General features: G+C 36.9%; 1 protein-coding gene across 3 annotated transcripts in view; it reads right to left on the reverse strand.

Moving 5' to 3' along the window:
* Positions 1-312: 312 nt before the first annotated feature.
* The window catches only part of AFTPH (aftiphilin), a 47,646-nt gene continuing 32,041 nt past the window's right edge, over positions 313-15,917 (reverse strand). Inside the window, exons 7-10 of one of the 3 annotated variants that reach the window (XM_064446673.1) lie at positions 13,177-13,237; positions 11,449-11,532; positions 7,383-7,506; positions 313-1,535 (exon numbers count right to left, since the gene is read on the reverse strand). In XM_064446673.1, coding sequence (XP_064302743.1) covers positions 1,391-1,535; positions 7,383-7,506; positions 11,449-11,532; positions 13,177-13,237 — 414 coding nt within the window. In that variant the 3' untranslated portion in view covers positions 313-1,390. The remainder of the gene's footprint in view (positions 1,536-7,382; positions 7,507-11,448; positions 11,533-13,176; positions 13,238-15,917) is intronic. The other 2 variants (XM_064446674.1, XR_010372107.1) reach the window with 2 other exon arrangements.

The following is a 15,917-nucleotide window of genomic DNA, read 5'->3' on the forward strand; positions in this document are numbered from 1 at the left end:
TTTCTTACAGCTGAGTATTGCCAAGCACTTTGAAGCCTCTAACCCAAAATACCGACACATCTTAAGCCACATCGCACTACAAGCCAGAAGGCAAGTTGGAGGCAGAAATAAAAGACTACATCACAGCATGTTCAGAGAGACAGGACAATTAAAAACAAGTCTGCTTCTCCTTCTGCAGGACCCCTACAAAACACACCTGTCGGACTGTGCAACACAGTTTAGAAGGTTCTACTCTTAATGCAGTGCATCAATTTTACTATCAACAGAAACTTGAATAATGTATACATTCTGTATAAAAAGCAGACTATATACTTATGTATCTTTTAAATTATTTTATTTTGTGTAAGCTAAAAGGAAATTTACACACTTAAATCTCAAAAGACCTTGGGCATGCACATTGACCTTTTTAGAGGTTCTTCTACATAGCTCTCTTTTTTCCATAGGAATTTCCCCAGACATTTACAACCCATAGTTTTTACTGTATATACAGCCTAAAACCATAGCAATCTATGATTATGTCATTTTACACTGTGCAAAATCAAACAGGAATAGTGGTACAACAGAACATAAAAATTTTTAACAGGTAAATTTCATTGTAAGACATTCATATAGTTTTGGTCCTTCTTTTTCAGATCAAACTGATTAAAAGCAGACAACCTTCTAATGACCCAAAATAATCAAGTGTTTAGACAGTGATCCATAACTCAAACAAGAAATTACTGACAACATACCTTTCAAAAGGCTATATAGTGACAGAGCCATACTACTGAAGTTTAAAGACCAAAAATCAATCAGCCAACCAATCAGCCAGGGGGAGGGGAAGGGAGAGAAGAAAAGGAAAACCACATCTTAAGCTTGTTAAAACATAAAGGAAATTATTGGGTTTTAAAGAAACAACAATAACTGAAAACCCACAAAGGGATAGTTTAACCTTTTAGGTTTTTTCCCAGCAACATGTATTTTAATATATGCAGGAAAGAAAAAGATGCTTAATGCAATCTGAAAACCTTTAAGGGGGGCTTCACAGATTGTGAAGATCGAAGTTCTCATTATGTGTTTCTAGGATTATTTTTTTTAAAACTTTTTAAAGTTTTGTAAGAAGGACACAACCAGTGTATTTCACAAAGACATAAATGTATACACCCTAGCACAACAAAAAGAATAGATCTTCAAAAAGATTTACCCCCAATTATTTACATTTTTCTCTAATATAAATTTAGGACTCCAGTATGTAAATAAATATACATTACTATGTATACCTTTCTAGTGCTGCTTACCAACAAATCATCTGAACTTGGTGGTTTTTTTTTTAATTAAAGCAAGATTGCTTTTTAAAACCCACAGAGGGAAGAAAAAAAAAATCAATAGAAAACGTCCAATTCACATCACTTTAGTCTACCTTTTCTTGGCAGCTTGTTGAAGGTGTTAATGTGGCTGGGAACATCAACACCTTGGCATGCATGAAAGTTAAGTCAGGAAGGCTAGAAATCACCTTGGCAGCCTCTTCACTAAGATGTTCTTCCTTTTTAGGCTTCCTGTTGAGGAGAAGAAAAAAAACAAAGTGCATTAATCCAGTACCCGATATCCCTTGGATTACTGAAAGAACCACTGATTGAAGCAATGTTCTGGCAGTTTGTCTCCCACTGACAGGCACTTCTGTAAGCTTCCTGAAGGTCGCCTAATGTTGTAATACCTACCTGCCTACCAACAAAATGTTAACATAGAAAGTCAGCAAAATGTTCCTGAATATTGTTGCAAATAAGTTTTTAAAAAAATATTTCCTATTCAGATGCTAATTTATTTTTTTTGGCCGGTTCCAGTGTGCAATTCTGGGACTACTCACTTGAAGAAACAATCATGTCCATATTCTAGGGATAAGACCATAGCAGCATTAGTTCTAAACTATCTAAATCCAGTATAATATTTTAAAATAAAATGGAAAAATCTTGAAAGGACATTAAGAAATTCCTAACTTAATACTTTTAAAAGAAAAAGAAGGTACTTAAGATGTGTTTCTGACATGACTATACTCAGATTATACACTATACTGCTTTACATTGTGATCCACAAACCCTTTTTTCCCCTAGGGCTCATCAGCAGAAAAGGTGGCTCACAACTTGTAGCTACTTGCTTTGAAGTGCAGTAGTATGTGTAGCCATAATGATACATACAACAGCTTGGGAATCACTGGTGTTTACTTTGCCTTTTGCATTATTCACACGAATTACTGAGCGCAAATGAATAAAGAGGTCTGAATCCCATGTCACTCGACTCTCACTATTATACAAGAAACTCACATTTCCTAAGTAAAATGAAGACTGGCTCAGACTGCTACAGAAGACATCCCCACCCCCCTGCCCAAACACACATACTTTACAGATGTCTGGGTTATCTTGGAGAATGCTGCCTATTGCTAGAAAAACTAATTATTCCATCAAATGTTATTCTAGTTCCAAAAAGGCACCTGCTGCACCCTGTAACAACATTAGAAATTCTAGCTAAATAAGCTCCTGCATCTTTGGGGTAAAAAGCTGAGTCAAAAGGCTTGAACCAAATAAACTGCCTTTCCTTAGAACACTTCAGAATTTTCCTTTCTATATCTCATCTTAGATATAAACTTTAAACTGAGCCCATGAGAGGGCAATCACCACTCCGATCACGAAGCAGCACATACTTATATTTTCTTTTGTCAGCACCCATCAGGATTGTTTCCTGAACTGATTGGAGCTCAGGGGAAAGCAAGGGGCTATGTGTTTGACTCTAGCTCTTTTTTTCTTCTTCTCCTAACTAAGAAATTCTGAGACTGCTGCTGAAGCAAACACATCCTTGACATCACTGATCATCATGTTGACACTGAACTATCACTTTTGTTTGCTACTTGAAATCTCCACTTGATGAAAGATCTCTAGATGAGGCAGCCTAGATACTAAATCTGACTTTCCTTCACTAGAATAGCAATATTTTCTTTTCTCTGCTGCAGAGGAATTTCATGAGCCACTGACTAGGCAGATTACCAAATTCTGGAGGATAAACAAAGCTGTGTGCTGGATTTATTGAAGGAAAAAGCAGAGAGCCAATATATGCCTCCTTCTCTAACAACCTCACAGTCAGCTCTGTTTGCACTTGAAGGACTATCTCTGAGCTGTTGAAATGTGGTTGTCACCCACCACTGTGTTATCAGTATCTAGTGCCACTATTAGTAATCACTTACCACAAGCCTCTTAAAGGTACAAACTCCTGGTGATCGAGGACTTAGAGCTAACAAAGGAGTGTTTGACAGAGGAAGCTAAAGGAAGAGGGCTGACTCAGAGATCTGCATTAAAAGGAGTTCCTGTAATTGTTAATCAGGCACCGAGATGGAGCTCACACACTCCTTGCTATTTATATGCCTCTTCCTCTGCTCAACTGTGGCATGCTAAGAAATTGCACTGCTGGGCCCCAGAAGCAGTACTGCATTTTATGTGGTGATCACACGGAGGACCTTTATCACAAGACAATGCTATTGCTCTTGCTGTACTAGCTGGTCCCTGCACTGTCACCGTGGAACATGCACACCAGTGAGCAGTCAGACGTGAATCTCACCCGATTACTGAATGCTCCCCTCCTGGCTGGAGGCCCTTTGCAATAATTTATCTACTTAATGTGCTCTGTAAAAAATACCCTAAAGAAGGACAAGTTAACACACTTACACAGCGAACGTTATTTAATTACGACCAGGTTACAGCTATAGATACAATCACTTGGTAATGAGGCTCAAAACATTTTTTAAAATAATCTCAGCACAGAGAGGGATGAGACAGTCTAAACTCTCCACTCCTCAGTGGAGAGGGGCAGGTTCCAACAGAAGACAATAAAACCGCACACTACAAGTACCCTTTCTGGGCAACAGTCAGCACCTTCGGTAGCAAATATCACCAGGACAAACCCTAAAGAATTACTCACTTTCTGAACTTAAAAGACAAAGTAGCATCATCACTGCAGGCTATTTTTACCCTTAAAATTTATCAAATTGCTTAACAACTGTGATGCCTTTTGATAGAGGTAAGAGAAAGAACCATGTCAGGTCCATTAATTTCAGTCACCACTTTTGCCAAAGACGTTCCCACTGTCAAGGGATTCTTTTGCTAAACCTTGGTCTGTGGGGGGCTGTTGCAGAGCTTCTATTCATGCACTCTCAATTTCTAGCTACTGTGGCTTACAGAGCAGACATCCAAGTGGACTGTCAGTGGCATCTACACTACCTCTGCCTGCTTTGGAACCAGAATTTTTGATTCCTAAACCATTCAAAGGCCTAGCCCTGACTCAAAACAGGGTCCGGGCCTATTCAGGTATTAAAACTACCTTTTACAGAACACTTTGTCCCCATCCATCTCTTCTCTTGCACTAGGTTGCAGTTCCTCCCAAGACAGAGGGGATGTCCTAACCCAAGCAAATACTTGCAAGTCCCTCTACCTGTTGGCATAAAGTTTCCTTTTCAAAGGCATGTTAACACTAAGCTGCAAGAAATTATCCAGACTGACAGGCAGGAAAGTTGTTGGAAGAAAATTTAGCAAGAAATAGGGAATGCTTTGCTGATGCATCACTGACACCAAAATGTTCTGTTTTGCATTCCAACCCCTTCCTGTAGCATTCAAGCCTTTCAGGACTTCAGTCATCTCACGTTTGCAAAGGCTTTTGTGGATAGCACCAGCAAGGTCAGGCTCTAATAGCAACAATGAGTTGATTAGAGAAATGCACTTTAAATATCACTCTGTAATTAAGAGTTTGCCTGCTCTATCCAACACTGCCCACAAGGAGTATTTCCAGTTTAAGTGAGGGTTTCAGCCATTTCTTGGAAAGGTATCAACGCTCTGCTTTTCTTCAAAAAGACAGCAGATAAACTTTTGATCTCTGCCAATTCCATGGAACTGGGCAAGGCTGCAGTCTCTCTCAGTGGAATGCTGTACTGGATCCCTGACCTTCAACACTTCCTGCTGCCGACAAGGTTTCAGGCCCAAGCTGAGGAAGAAGTTTCCACTCTTCTCCCAACACTTTCCGTCTGAGAAACTGACTTTTCAGCTTCAAGAGGTGGGTGTGAAAGCAAAAGATGGGGTTATTTCAGACAGAGATGACTCTTCACATGGCTTCCTACAGCTGAACAATGGTATTTTCACTATAAACTTAATCCTCAGAGATCCTGAGTTCAGACAAGTTACAGACAGACATGGGGTAGCCTTAGCACAACTGAAGTTGACACTGGCCACATCTGTAATCAGTTATCATGAATGGCTAATAGTCCATATTTCCAGCTTGGTGCATCAAGGTCATCCTTGTTGAGCTGGCTGTACCCAACCACGCCTATTTTAAAGCCTCCAGTTCATTAAGAAAGAACAAAAAAAGTCAAAAGAAAAACAATTTTATTAGACAAAGCTAACATACTGCAACATATTTGGCATACTGTTGAGATAAGAGTTCATATCTCTGAAGGTTTCTAGCTTAAAAAACAGAAAAAATAGACTGCTTTTCTTTTAGAGAACATGAAATGAGAAAAAAACCAAACCCCACACTTGAAGTTTTTAAAATTCAGAGTTGACAAAAACATATAAAATGTAGCAGTGAAAACAGCTGCTTTAAAACAGCTAATCCTTGTGTGTGTCTGAACTTAACTGCCAAGGCTGAGGTCCCCTACCTCTTCCTACAGTCTGATAATATTGCTACAGCACAGATCTAGAACTTCTTCCTAACAGTAAGCCACATTCTCTAGTACAGGGGAAGAACTTGGACATCTGGTTAAAGAGCTCTGACAGCGCAAGTAAGAGCTTTAATGTACACCGTGGAAGCATTGGAAAAAACCTATATTCCTCATATCAAAAAACAACAATACAGAAAAATGATGGTCAACATTCATTTAAGCAAAGCAGACTTCCCTGTTCCTTTGCATCTTAAAGCAAGCAAGCAAGCAGATACAAATTTATGAGTGGAGATAAAATAAAGACACATTTGGAGTTTGCATGTCCCACTGAATTTGTGGTTCCTTTTAAATTAGACTTAGAATATATTACAAAAATATTTCAACTGTAACCATATTTTCTAATTAGTGAAAGTCAAACTTTTCCACTAGTGTATTTTGAGAAAAAGTATATGCACTCCATGGATACAAAAACAGGCAAACTGAACGCAGGAGACACAAAAATCAGCATTGAAGTGTGGAGTCCCCTCTACTGGTTCTCCCCTGAAATTTCATGGCTTGTTCTTTTTTATTCAAGTGTTTGCTTTGAACATTTTTACTGCAGGAAAACTAGCAAGATGTTTTTTCATTGAGAAAACTATGTTTTAAAAGAGCTCTTGAAAATTATAGTTTTAGTCATTTTAAGAAAGCCAGCTATCTCCCACCATAACAAATCACTACATTTGCCAGAACTCTTCAGACGTGCCTCCTAAGTGCTATGCTGCATGGAAATGCATCTAGTTTTAGAGTGCTGAATAAACCCTAAAGCTCACTTAAAAGTGAGGATACATTACTATCAGTTGCAAAGCAACTAATATTTGTTGCACATTGAGGCATGCACTTCAACAACGGAAACATTTTACTTGTTGAGGATGCCTCAGCAATTCTTTTAATGGGCACAAACATTAACTACATGTTAAGACAGTCCAGGATCCTACTGCTAAGACACACATTCAAAAAATAAACCCAAAGAACACAAGCTTATAAATGGAGAGACTATTCTGTACCCATTCAGCAGGCCAAACTTCAAGAAGACACTTGACACCTAAAGCCTTTATACAGACTCTACCTATAAAAAAAGTACAGAAGAACTTCACATGAGATCCATGAAGCAGAATGGACATCCTAAACCAACTACATGCTCGTTCCTTAATTCGCAACATCAAAATGAATCTGATGTTTGGTCACTGAAGTTTTGACAGGTGCTAGAAATACGTGGGAAGGGACAAATATTTTCATAATTATTAGCCATTTTACTTGTGGAACATTCTGGATCTATAAATTACACACAGGACCAAGGAGAGTCTTCTGTGAAAGTCCTAGGTCACTGAACTACGCGGGTCAGTTTACCCTTCCATTCTTAGGAATCAGCTCTGTTCTTCAGAAGGTCACTTCCTCCGGTTCAGTCTTTGGCTCTAACTTTTCAACTTATGTCCTGGTGATCTTTTTCTTTCAGCTCATGAACTGTTTTTTCCACCTTATTTTAGAGTTCTACAATAATTTGAAATATCAACTACAGTACTATGAATTTAATATTTAAATTTAAATTTAGTTATTACATTTAAGCCTTCTGATCATTCAAGAACTTCTGACCTAAAATAGCACACATATTCACTCCTCACATTTCATGCCACCCTTAGAAAAAGAAGAAAAAAGCACGACAAAGACTATTTACCTTGTGGATGTGCTTGCCTTCTCCACTGTGGACATGAGTCTTGCAAACGCGTCAGTCACTCTGTTGCTTGCATTGGAAGTTTCCAGTTTTGAGGTTGTCAATTCATACAACTCAGGATCCACACCTTATAGTACAAAATGATAATCAGTGATGGTTGGAGGCAAGTATAGCCATAATTAGTCACAGACCAACTTGCTAGAGACTGTTTTCTGTAAACATCTGAATCATTTATAATTTCAAGATACATGAAAAGAACATGACAGAACACGTCTGCGTTTCTGAAACATAGTCCTCTCTCCCCACCCTTTTTCAGTAGCTTTTATGGTTGTACTACAAAACACATGCACATCAGATCAAGTCTGGCATACAAGGTCTCAGTCTAAGAGTAAACAAAACAAATTTGATTTACCTTTTAGAGCGAAACACCTGTAAAAACTTCAGCTGTGTTAAAACGGATTGTTTCAATTACTTCAACTTAACAGTTTGTATTAAAGGAACACTGCATACTAACAGGGACCAACTCTTTAACAGGAGATTACACACAACATTGGCATGCATTAGAGTGCATTTAGTATCTTGCTTTTCACAAGAGGTTGTGTTAAAATTTTTAAGTGAGAAGAAGCAGCTTTTCTGATATATACAAGCAGAATGGCATTAAAAAAGTTACATAGTGATATGTATGATGCTATCAAAACTTAGTCTATGCTCCCTTTTTCATCTTTCAAGTATTTATAAAGCATCAAGTATCTGGACATTTCAGCCTTAATTTCCTCATTTCAGATATCTTAAGACACATGCTAAATTCTGACATCATAGACATTGCAAATGGATTTCAAATTTTATCAAGCAGACGTCATGCAAACAATGGAAACCTGCATCCAGAAAGATATGTATGCATGGATGAAAGTCTACCTGTTTAATATCAAGCATCACATCTCAGTAGGAAGTAGCTCTAGAATTTCCAGATATTAAGTATGTTTTCTTAAAAAAAGCCTCTAGGAATTAGAATTATCAAAAAAGATCAAGAGAAAAGACTGTTACAACATATTTTGTTGCTCTGAAGCATTTTAAAACGGTGATATCCCTCTAGTTATAGCTTCAGCTATTTTATGCTTCATGGCTTTAAATGAAGTGTGCCTATGCACCATCCACAATTATAAATATTCTTCAAAAGCAGCGTAGAATTTTTGTACAGAAGCATCATGCTTTATAGACACCTACATTATAAACAAGAGTAACGCTAGCACCAGCTGGTTTGGACAACACAGAAGCATTTCTTACTACCGCAGAACAAACGCTGCAAATACATGGACACAATGGTCTTGTGTAGCTACCTAATATAAAACAGCATTTATAAACTGACGTGCTGATGATTTTACCCAGTTTACTTGCCTGGATCAAGACACTTTTAGAAGTACTCCTAAAATACCAGAAGATTACTAAATTTAAAAAAATGCCTGTGCATATTGTCCAGCCTTTTCCACCCAGTAACTGCAGTACTACATGTGTAAACAGATGAGGTTAATAGTCCTCATGAGGTTAATAGCCTGCTTTGCATGAACTCTCCCCTCCAAGCAGTATCTTGACCATTCATCATTTGTATAGAAGTTAAGTACCCTTTCATTGTTAGTAAACTAAGCTGACCAAAAAGTAAAATTAAGAAAATAATCCGGTTAAGCTGCAGGAGCTAGGGGAAAGATGTGGTCCATTTAATATGAGTTTATTAGAAATTAATCAGTTCTCCTTTCAACCTAAATTTAAGTCTGGATTTTCAAAGTTAATTTCATCCAGTTTCATGCAAAACATAAAAATACATACTGTCCTGAGACCAGTATACCAAGACTTTAAGTATTGTCAGATGTTTACAGAACTTGGAAATAGGAAAGATCCTAGCTATTCCATAAAATATTCACTTTCAAATGGAAAGGAAGACTTGAAGAAATACACTTTGACTTGCAGAAGCCTGCGAAATCCCATTAAGGTACAAACTGTAAAACTTATTGAAACAGAGAGTCTTTTGACATGCAACTCTGCAACAAATGTTAAATACAACCTTCTAAGTTACATCACTTAGACATTCACGTTTACAGTCCTGAATTCATTTTTGTTGTAGTGCGATGTCACTGCTCAATTTACTGTTATTTTGGTTCTCTTACTCAGCTACATTTATCAACTATCAATCAACATGAAAAATCAAGCAATACACTAGATCTGTGGGAACATACTAGAAATACGTAAATCCCTGTTCATGATGCAGAATGCAAGTTTTAATAAAAAGTGTTTTTGGCTCCTGATGAAATCAGACTGAGGAGAATACAGTGTGATCTATAGTAAGTAAAATTAACGTCTTTAGAGAAAGAACAAACTTCTATTACTGATAAACATTTCTTCTTTAAGCCAAAAGATGTAACAATTTGTCTTTCAATTACTTCAGTTATTTTTAAGAGTTGCATATTCTCCATTTTATTCAAATGATTAGAGAATAATTACGGAAAGCACTGCAAAACCTTAATGAGATATTGAAGGAAAGTTAGCCAACGAAACCCCACACAAAGCTCCTAAACACGCACACAAACACACGAGCTGCAAGCCAAGAAATAAGTGACTTTCCCAGAAACAAGTCAGGAGGAAAGAAAAGCCAAAACCAAAAAAAACCCCCAAAATAGGCACTATAGGGCATACCAGGGAAGGTGGTAATACCTGTAACTTGATGAAACAACAACAACAACATAAAAAAAAAAAATGCAGTAAGAGGCTAACAGAGTATCTCTCCAGTAATCACTTCAAGTGTGCACACCATCAGGACACAAGAACATACCTGACTACACAAGCAGTACATGTACTAGGTACTGACGTCACTTATGTCGATAGACTTGCGCACACTTACAAAAGAATCTGTAAAGACTCAAGCATTTGCTACCTATCTCTTCTGCAACAAACCTGCCATCCTTCATCTGATAATGACATTTTTCAAGGGTGGAATAAAAAGACATTTGGGGTGTGATGCCATAAAATTGCCTTCAATGATCAGACTTCAAAACTAAAAAGCAGGTTTTTAAAAACAAAAATGAGAATAATAATTATAAGCACTTATTTGAAACGTAAGGAAAAGCCCAAACCTCTTAAAAATTGATCTTTTAGATTAAAATCACTAAGAGAAAAAAACAAGAAAGTGATTATTGTGACTTCAGGCATTGTATTGGAAGAGTATTTGCCTTATCTCCTTAACCTATGCACTGGGATAAATCCCCCAAAACGTTCCCTTAAATTCCTGCAGGAATTTATTCAATGTGTAGGTTTATACAAGCTTGCGCAAAATATTCGGAGCATGTCAAAACCATGCGATAATTGAATTCAATTACCTTCATATATTATTCAATGGAGATAGTGGTGGTTTTGCCTCCCTTTAAGGGACTAAGTTGCAGATAAAATGCTTTGGTTTTATAATTAACATTAATGAACTTCCGATGTCCCACAAACATGCAACTATGCTTGTTTTTTGTTGTGAATGTTGTTAAAACACTTTTTTCACTTTACCATTAATATTAGTAGTTCACACAAAGTAAAAATTTACAACCTCATGGTAGCAGGAAACACCAGGAGGGTTATGATATCTTAAGCCCCATAACTTTATATTCACACATAACTTCCAAAAAACACAACAGTCCTGTAATTTGAAGACACTCATTCAGAAGAAAGAACAAGCCTCCTTTTTGGAGAGTCATCACATCTACAGCATTTTTCAATTTCTCTTAAGTACTTAGAAAAGTTAAGTTTCAAAATGTCTCATCTGAAACAAGTGTTTTAACATCTTATTTGCAAGAGCATAAGAGCCATTCATTCCTTCAGCATGTGACAAATACTGAGCTGACAGTACCTTTTAAATACTTTGCACTCGATACAAAACATCAGAAAAACAGAACATATTAAAGGAAAAACAGTAGAAAGACATTTTAGAGAAATGCAATGTAAAATTGCTCCTTGTTTATAGGAAAGTCAAGTGATGTGCTCATGCTTTTAGTAAGTCATTATAGTATTACATTTGTGGTTTTAACACTCTGCTGACCTGGGATTGTGGTGGTGCTGCTAGAGCTACTGTCATCCACGGGCCCAAAGAAATCAAGGTTCAGAAGAGTGGAACCTCCACTAGCTTGAAATTCAGTGACCGTGTTGGTAGGCAGCCATATAGAAGGTAAGCCAAGGGAGGGGTTTATGTGTAAAAAGGGGTAAGACACACACTTGAACATGCAAGTTATAATTAGTACTCAGTACGCAATTTAAAAATTGACATGAAAACAATGCTTACAGTATTAGTTTGTACCTTCTAAAATGTTAACAACTTAATTCAGTGCACATTTCCTCATGTACAATGCAGCAAGGAAATCAACACTAATAACTTCAAAATAGAAATATTTATTTCAATCTAAAAATGAAAGAGAACCAGCACGACCGAGAGAGAAAAATGTGATCAGTTAAAGGGAAACAATATATAAGTCAATTGATAGTTAGAATATAGTGGGCTTTTCTCACATCACTGAAATTTAAAGCCATTCTTTCATCAGGAAGACTTAGCAAAGAACCAAAAAAAAAACCAACCCGAAACACTTTAGAGTTTTATTTAGCAGCTTTAAGCTATTAATTATCATTATCTTAAAGCAGTGTGAACACCAGATAACAAATGCCTGCCTAATATCCAGTTCTTCACTGGTAAATTATACTGTTCCCCTTTAGTACTAAACCAGAAATCAAACCAAGATACATTTTAAAGAAGTTGTTTGTTAAAAAGAAAGCATGATGATTGACTGAAGTAATAAGACACCAGACAACAGCGAAAGGGTCCATCCAGGCTTTCCTTCAGCACCATGATATTGCTATCCAAACTCCTAACGTCCCACATGTTCTTAAACACTGTGAAGCAACACCAGCACAGTGAGAGATGTCGTTTATTTTAGCCTGCTTCTGAACAATTTGTGTCATGAATTAATTGCTGTTAGCAGGCTTCTCATAAAGGTATCAGTTCCTTTACAGGTTTCTAGTCTGTTAAACAAGTTTCCAGAACTTGTTTTATTTACTTTGCATGCACTTACATTTCCGAGACTGGAAGCGGTGGCACAACTCACTTTGCTATTAAAATAGACATAGGTGAAGGGTCTTTTATGTGATAACTATATACATTTACAGATACAAATAAGTTTGTAGCTACCTCTGTAATTTAATATATTAGCTATAATTAGCTCTTGAGTGTAAGCAAAAGTGACAACAGATGAAGTCACATTTTTAAAATATAAAATTATCTGTAAATCTGAAAACTTTCTGCTCAAGAAGTATATCTTTTGCAAACAGTTTATGGTTAAAATATTGTGCTTTGAAGTAGCCACTATACACAAGTTTGTAATTCAAAGGCTGTCTAAAGAGATAGTTCACTGGTGAAAAATACTTTTAAGAAGTAAAACTTGACAATCTAAAATGCTCATTTGTTCAGAGTTTCATTATAATCTGCAGTTACGTATATAATGAAGTGTTAATATTGCCACTGTATCATTAGCTTATGGCAGGAATCTAAAATAATATTTGACTTAGTATTTTTCAGACTACATAATACTTTACGTAGGGGCACAGTTGATCAGAAAGAAAGCCTGAATTTCCAAAGTTAGGAGTAAGAAATAAATATATATATAATATTTATATATGTGTGTGTGTATATTTAAAAATAATCAGCAGATAGATGTTTGTCTGAACTTTGTAGCTTTCTTATCTCTAGCTCTGGTGCTAGAGGCTCTACGGAGAGACGTACCATCTAAAGGGTTAGTAAGGCCACTGCTACTCCAGTCAAACTGGACAGGTGGTAGAGATTCCTAGAGTTGAAAAGTCAGAAATCAGATTTTATAGTCAGTTCAGGTTACAACAATGCAAAGCAGTTCAAACAACAGATTCTTTAGCATCTAAATACTAAAAAGACAACTAAATGAGCAAGCCCCAATTTTTGGGAGGTGTGTGTTTTCATAATATGCACTAAAAATTCAAAGTAGATCTGTTCTACCACAGGAAGTCTCATTAAATTCTGAACAGTGAAGATTAAGTAACTTCTAACTCAAACAAGATTAGCAAATTAACTAAAAACATATTAATTGGATACAAAGACCTTAAGGCATAGTTGAAAGTTAAACTACTATTACTTTCATGGAAGACAAGGCATTTTGCATAAAAAGTTATGTATACACAATTATAGGGCAAATTTAGAATATGGTTATTAATGAAAGCTGTCTGTACATCCATGCTTTGTCCTGATTATATATAAAATCAGTTATTTACCATCAAATAGCCCACGAGTCTTTTGGTTTGTTTTGCTTTTAAGAGACATAATCCCTACATGTGAGGAACAAACTATCAACACCCTCCCCACTCTACCCCCTTTTAAAAAAATATCCTGTGACTTATTATCCCTTAACAATTAACTCCAACATATAAAAAAAAACATTGGCAACAATGCTTGAACAAAAGGAGAATGAAAACATTGACTCCTTCTGGGAGCCCATCCTTGCCCTTTCATTTCCTCTTGTTAAATCTTTTGCAGGCACACAGGTAAATCAAGCAAGCAGCAGGGACCATGCTTTAACAGGGAAAGTATATTCAGGTGCAGTGTAACTTACAAGTGCTGTCGTTGTGTAATCTCAGGACACAAACTGATGGGACAGTATCAGAAATGTCTGAAATAAGCTGATCTTTCTACTTCTGTGCATTACATTTCTGCTCTCTAGTCAACTGTCAAGAAGTACTGGGGAAGGATGTGCCTTCAACTTCTAACAGAACAATTATGGAAGAAAAGCAATGGAAGTTCTCTGCAGCATTATTCAAAGCGCATCACTAGCTGTCAAGCTTCCAGTGGCTGAGTGGCTGAGTTCTCTCCTTTTGTAGAAAGCCAGGCTTTACTTTTTTATTTTAAAAACTTCAACTATCCAACACTGAAAAAATATGCAGATTCACAAATCAAGACTGGGGCAACCTGAGCTAGCTTTGTACAATTAAGCTAACTGTAAGAGGCTTTTGCTAGGTGATAGATGTTTACAGAAAGAAAATGAAGGGAGTTGGAGATTTCTGTATTTACTTATAGTAAAAGCCTTGCCTAGAAGAGTCTTTCCTACCTAATGACTTGGAAAGATTTCCAGTGCTGAGCACAACTAGAACAGTGTTCACTCCATGGAGCTTAAGGAGCTGATGCTACTTTTTTTTACTTTGCTTTGGTAATGGAATTACTGGCATTGAAATGATTTGCATGGAAACATAATGTTGGCAGTGCAGAAGCTACACCTGATGAAGTAATGATCACTACTATCAGCAGCTTGTTTCAAGTTTGTCACACTGAAAATATATTAAAAGGTGTTTGTACAAAAAAAAAAAAGGAAAGTGTGACAATTTAGTAGCTTTCTGCTCGAAGAAAAATGAACTCAAATTGAAACAAAGCAGCTTCCTACCAACTCTCACTTACTGCGGAAAACACCCACTACATTTTTTTGTGTCTAAAGACTGACTCAGGTCTCATGAGTGTGACAGAATTGCATGCAAAAGGTGGTTCCAATGACTGGCTAAGGTTTTCCCTTTGATGATGACTGGAATCGCAAATTTGCTAAGGAGAGGACAAAGGATGTAATGAATTCTTCCTACAATGGGGGGGGGAATCTGACTCCAAATGAGTAAGAGTAAAATAAGTATATTAGTCTGCTCTGTGGGATGAAGCCATTCTGCTGACTTCAACCACTTGCAAAAGAGGCGGGTAGCAAGTAAAGCAGACCCCATCTATGCAGGATGCTGGCAAGCCCTGGTCTATACAACAGCAAACAAAGTGAAGGGAGAGGGCAGAGGCAAAAGGCAGTTAAACAGAAAGTGTCTTCTGTTTCTAGTGACCTTGGCTCTAAGAAAACTAACTATCTGGGACACTTGAACACAGCATTGAAATCTCAGACAATGGGAACATGCCCTGCAAATGGGAATACAATGTTTTGTCTTTCAGAGATTGCAAGGTTGCTAGACTACTATATTTACAATCAGTACTTAATAACATGCTTTAAGGAAAAGTGCCCAGTCTAGAAGGATTTTGAGAATCGGAGCAAACTGCTCTCACTCCTCCCTCCATCTTAGATTACAGGACACAGTACAGAAATGAAAAAGTATACTCAGCTGTCAGAGTACTACTCTGAATGTTAAGGAAGTGAGAAAGAGCAAACTAAAATGCCTGCTGGTTTTACTGCATCGTATTTCACTTCGATAAAAGCAAGAGATGTTTTCACACAGTAATTTTAGAATGGTATTATGTAAGAGCTTTTATAACCCAAAGGAGTAAAATGTAAATGTTTGTCTCTGTGCCAATAATTACCCAAGGAAAATTAAACAAGGGAAAAAAAAGGAAATATTTTTCTGCTTTAAAGCTTGGGGGGGGAATAGAAGGGCTTGCAATACAAACATAATATCAATAATTAGATAGATCCCACAAATGAACATCATTAACATGTCAGAAAAAGGTTTACAAGGAAGTAATGA

Source organism: Phalacrocorax carbo, chromosome 3 (assembly GCF_963921805.1).
Source record: "Phalacrocorax carbo chromosome 3, bPhaCar2.1, whole genome shotgun sequence".
Taxonomy (NCBI): domain Eukaryota; kingdom Metazoa; phylum Chordata; class Aves; order Suliformes; family Phalacrocoracidae; genus Phalacrocorax; species Phalacrocorax carbo.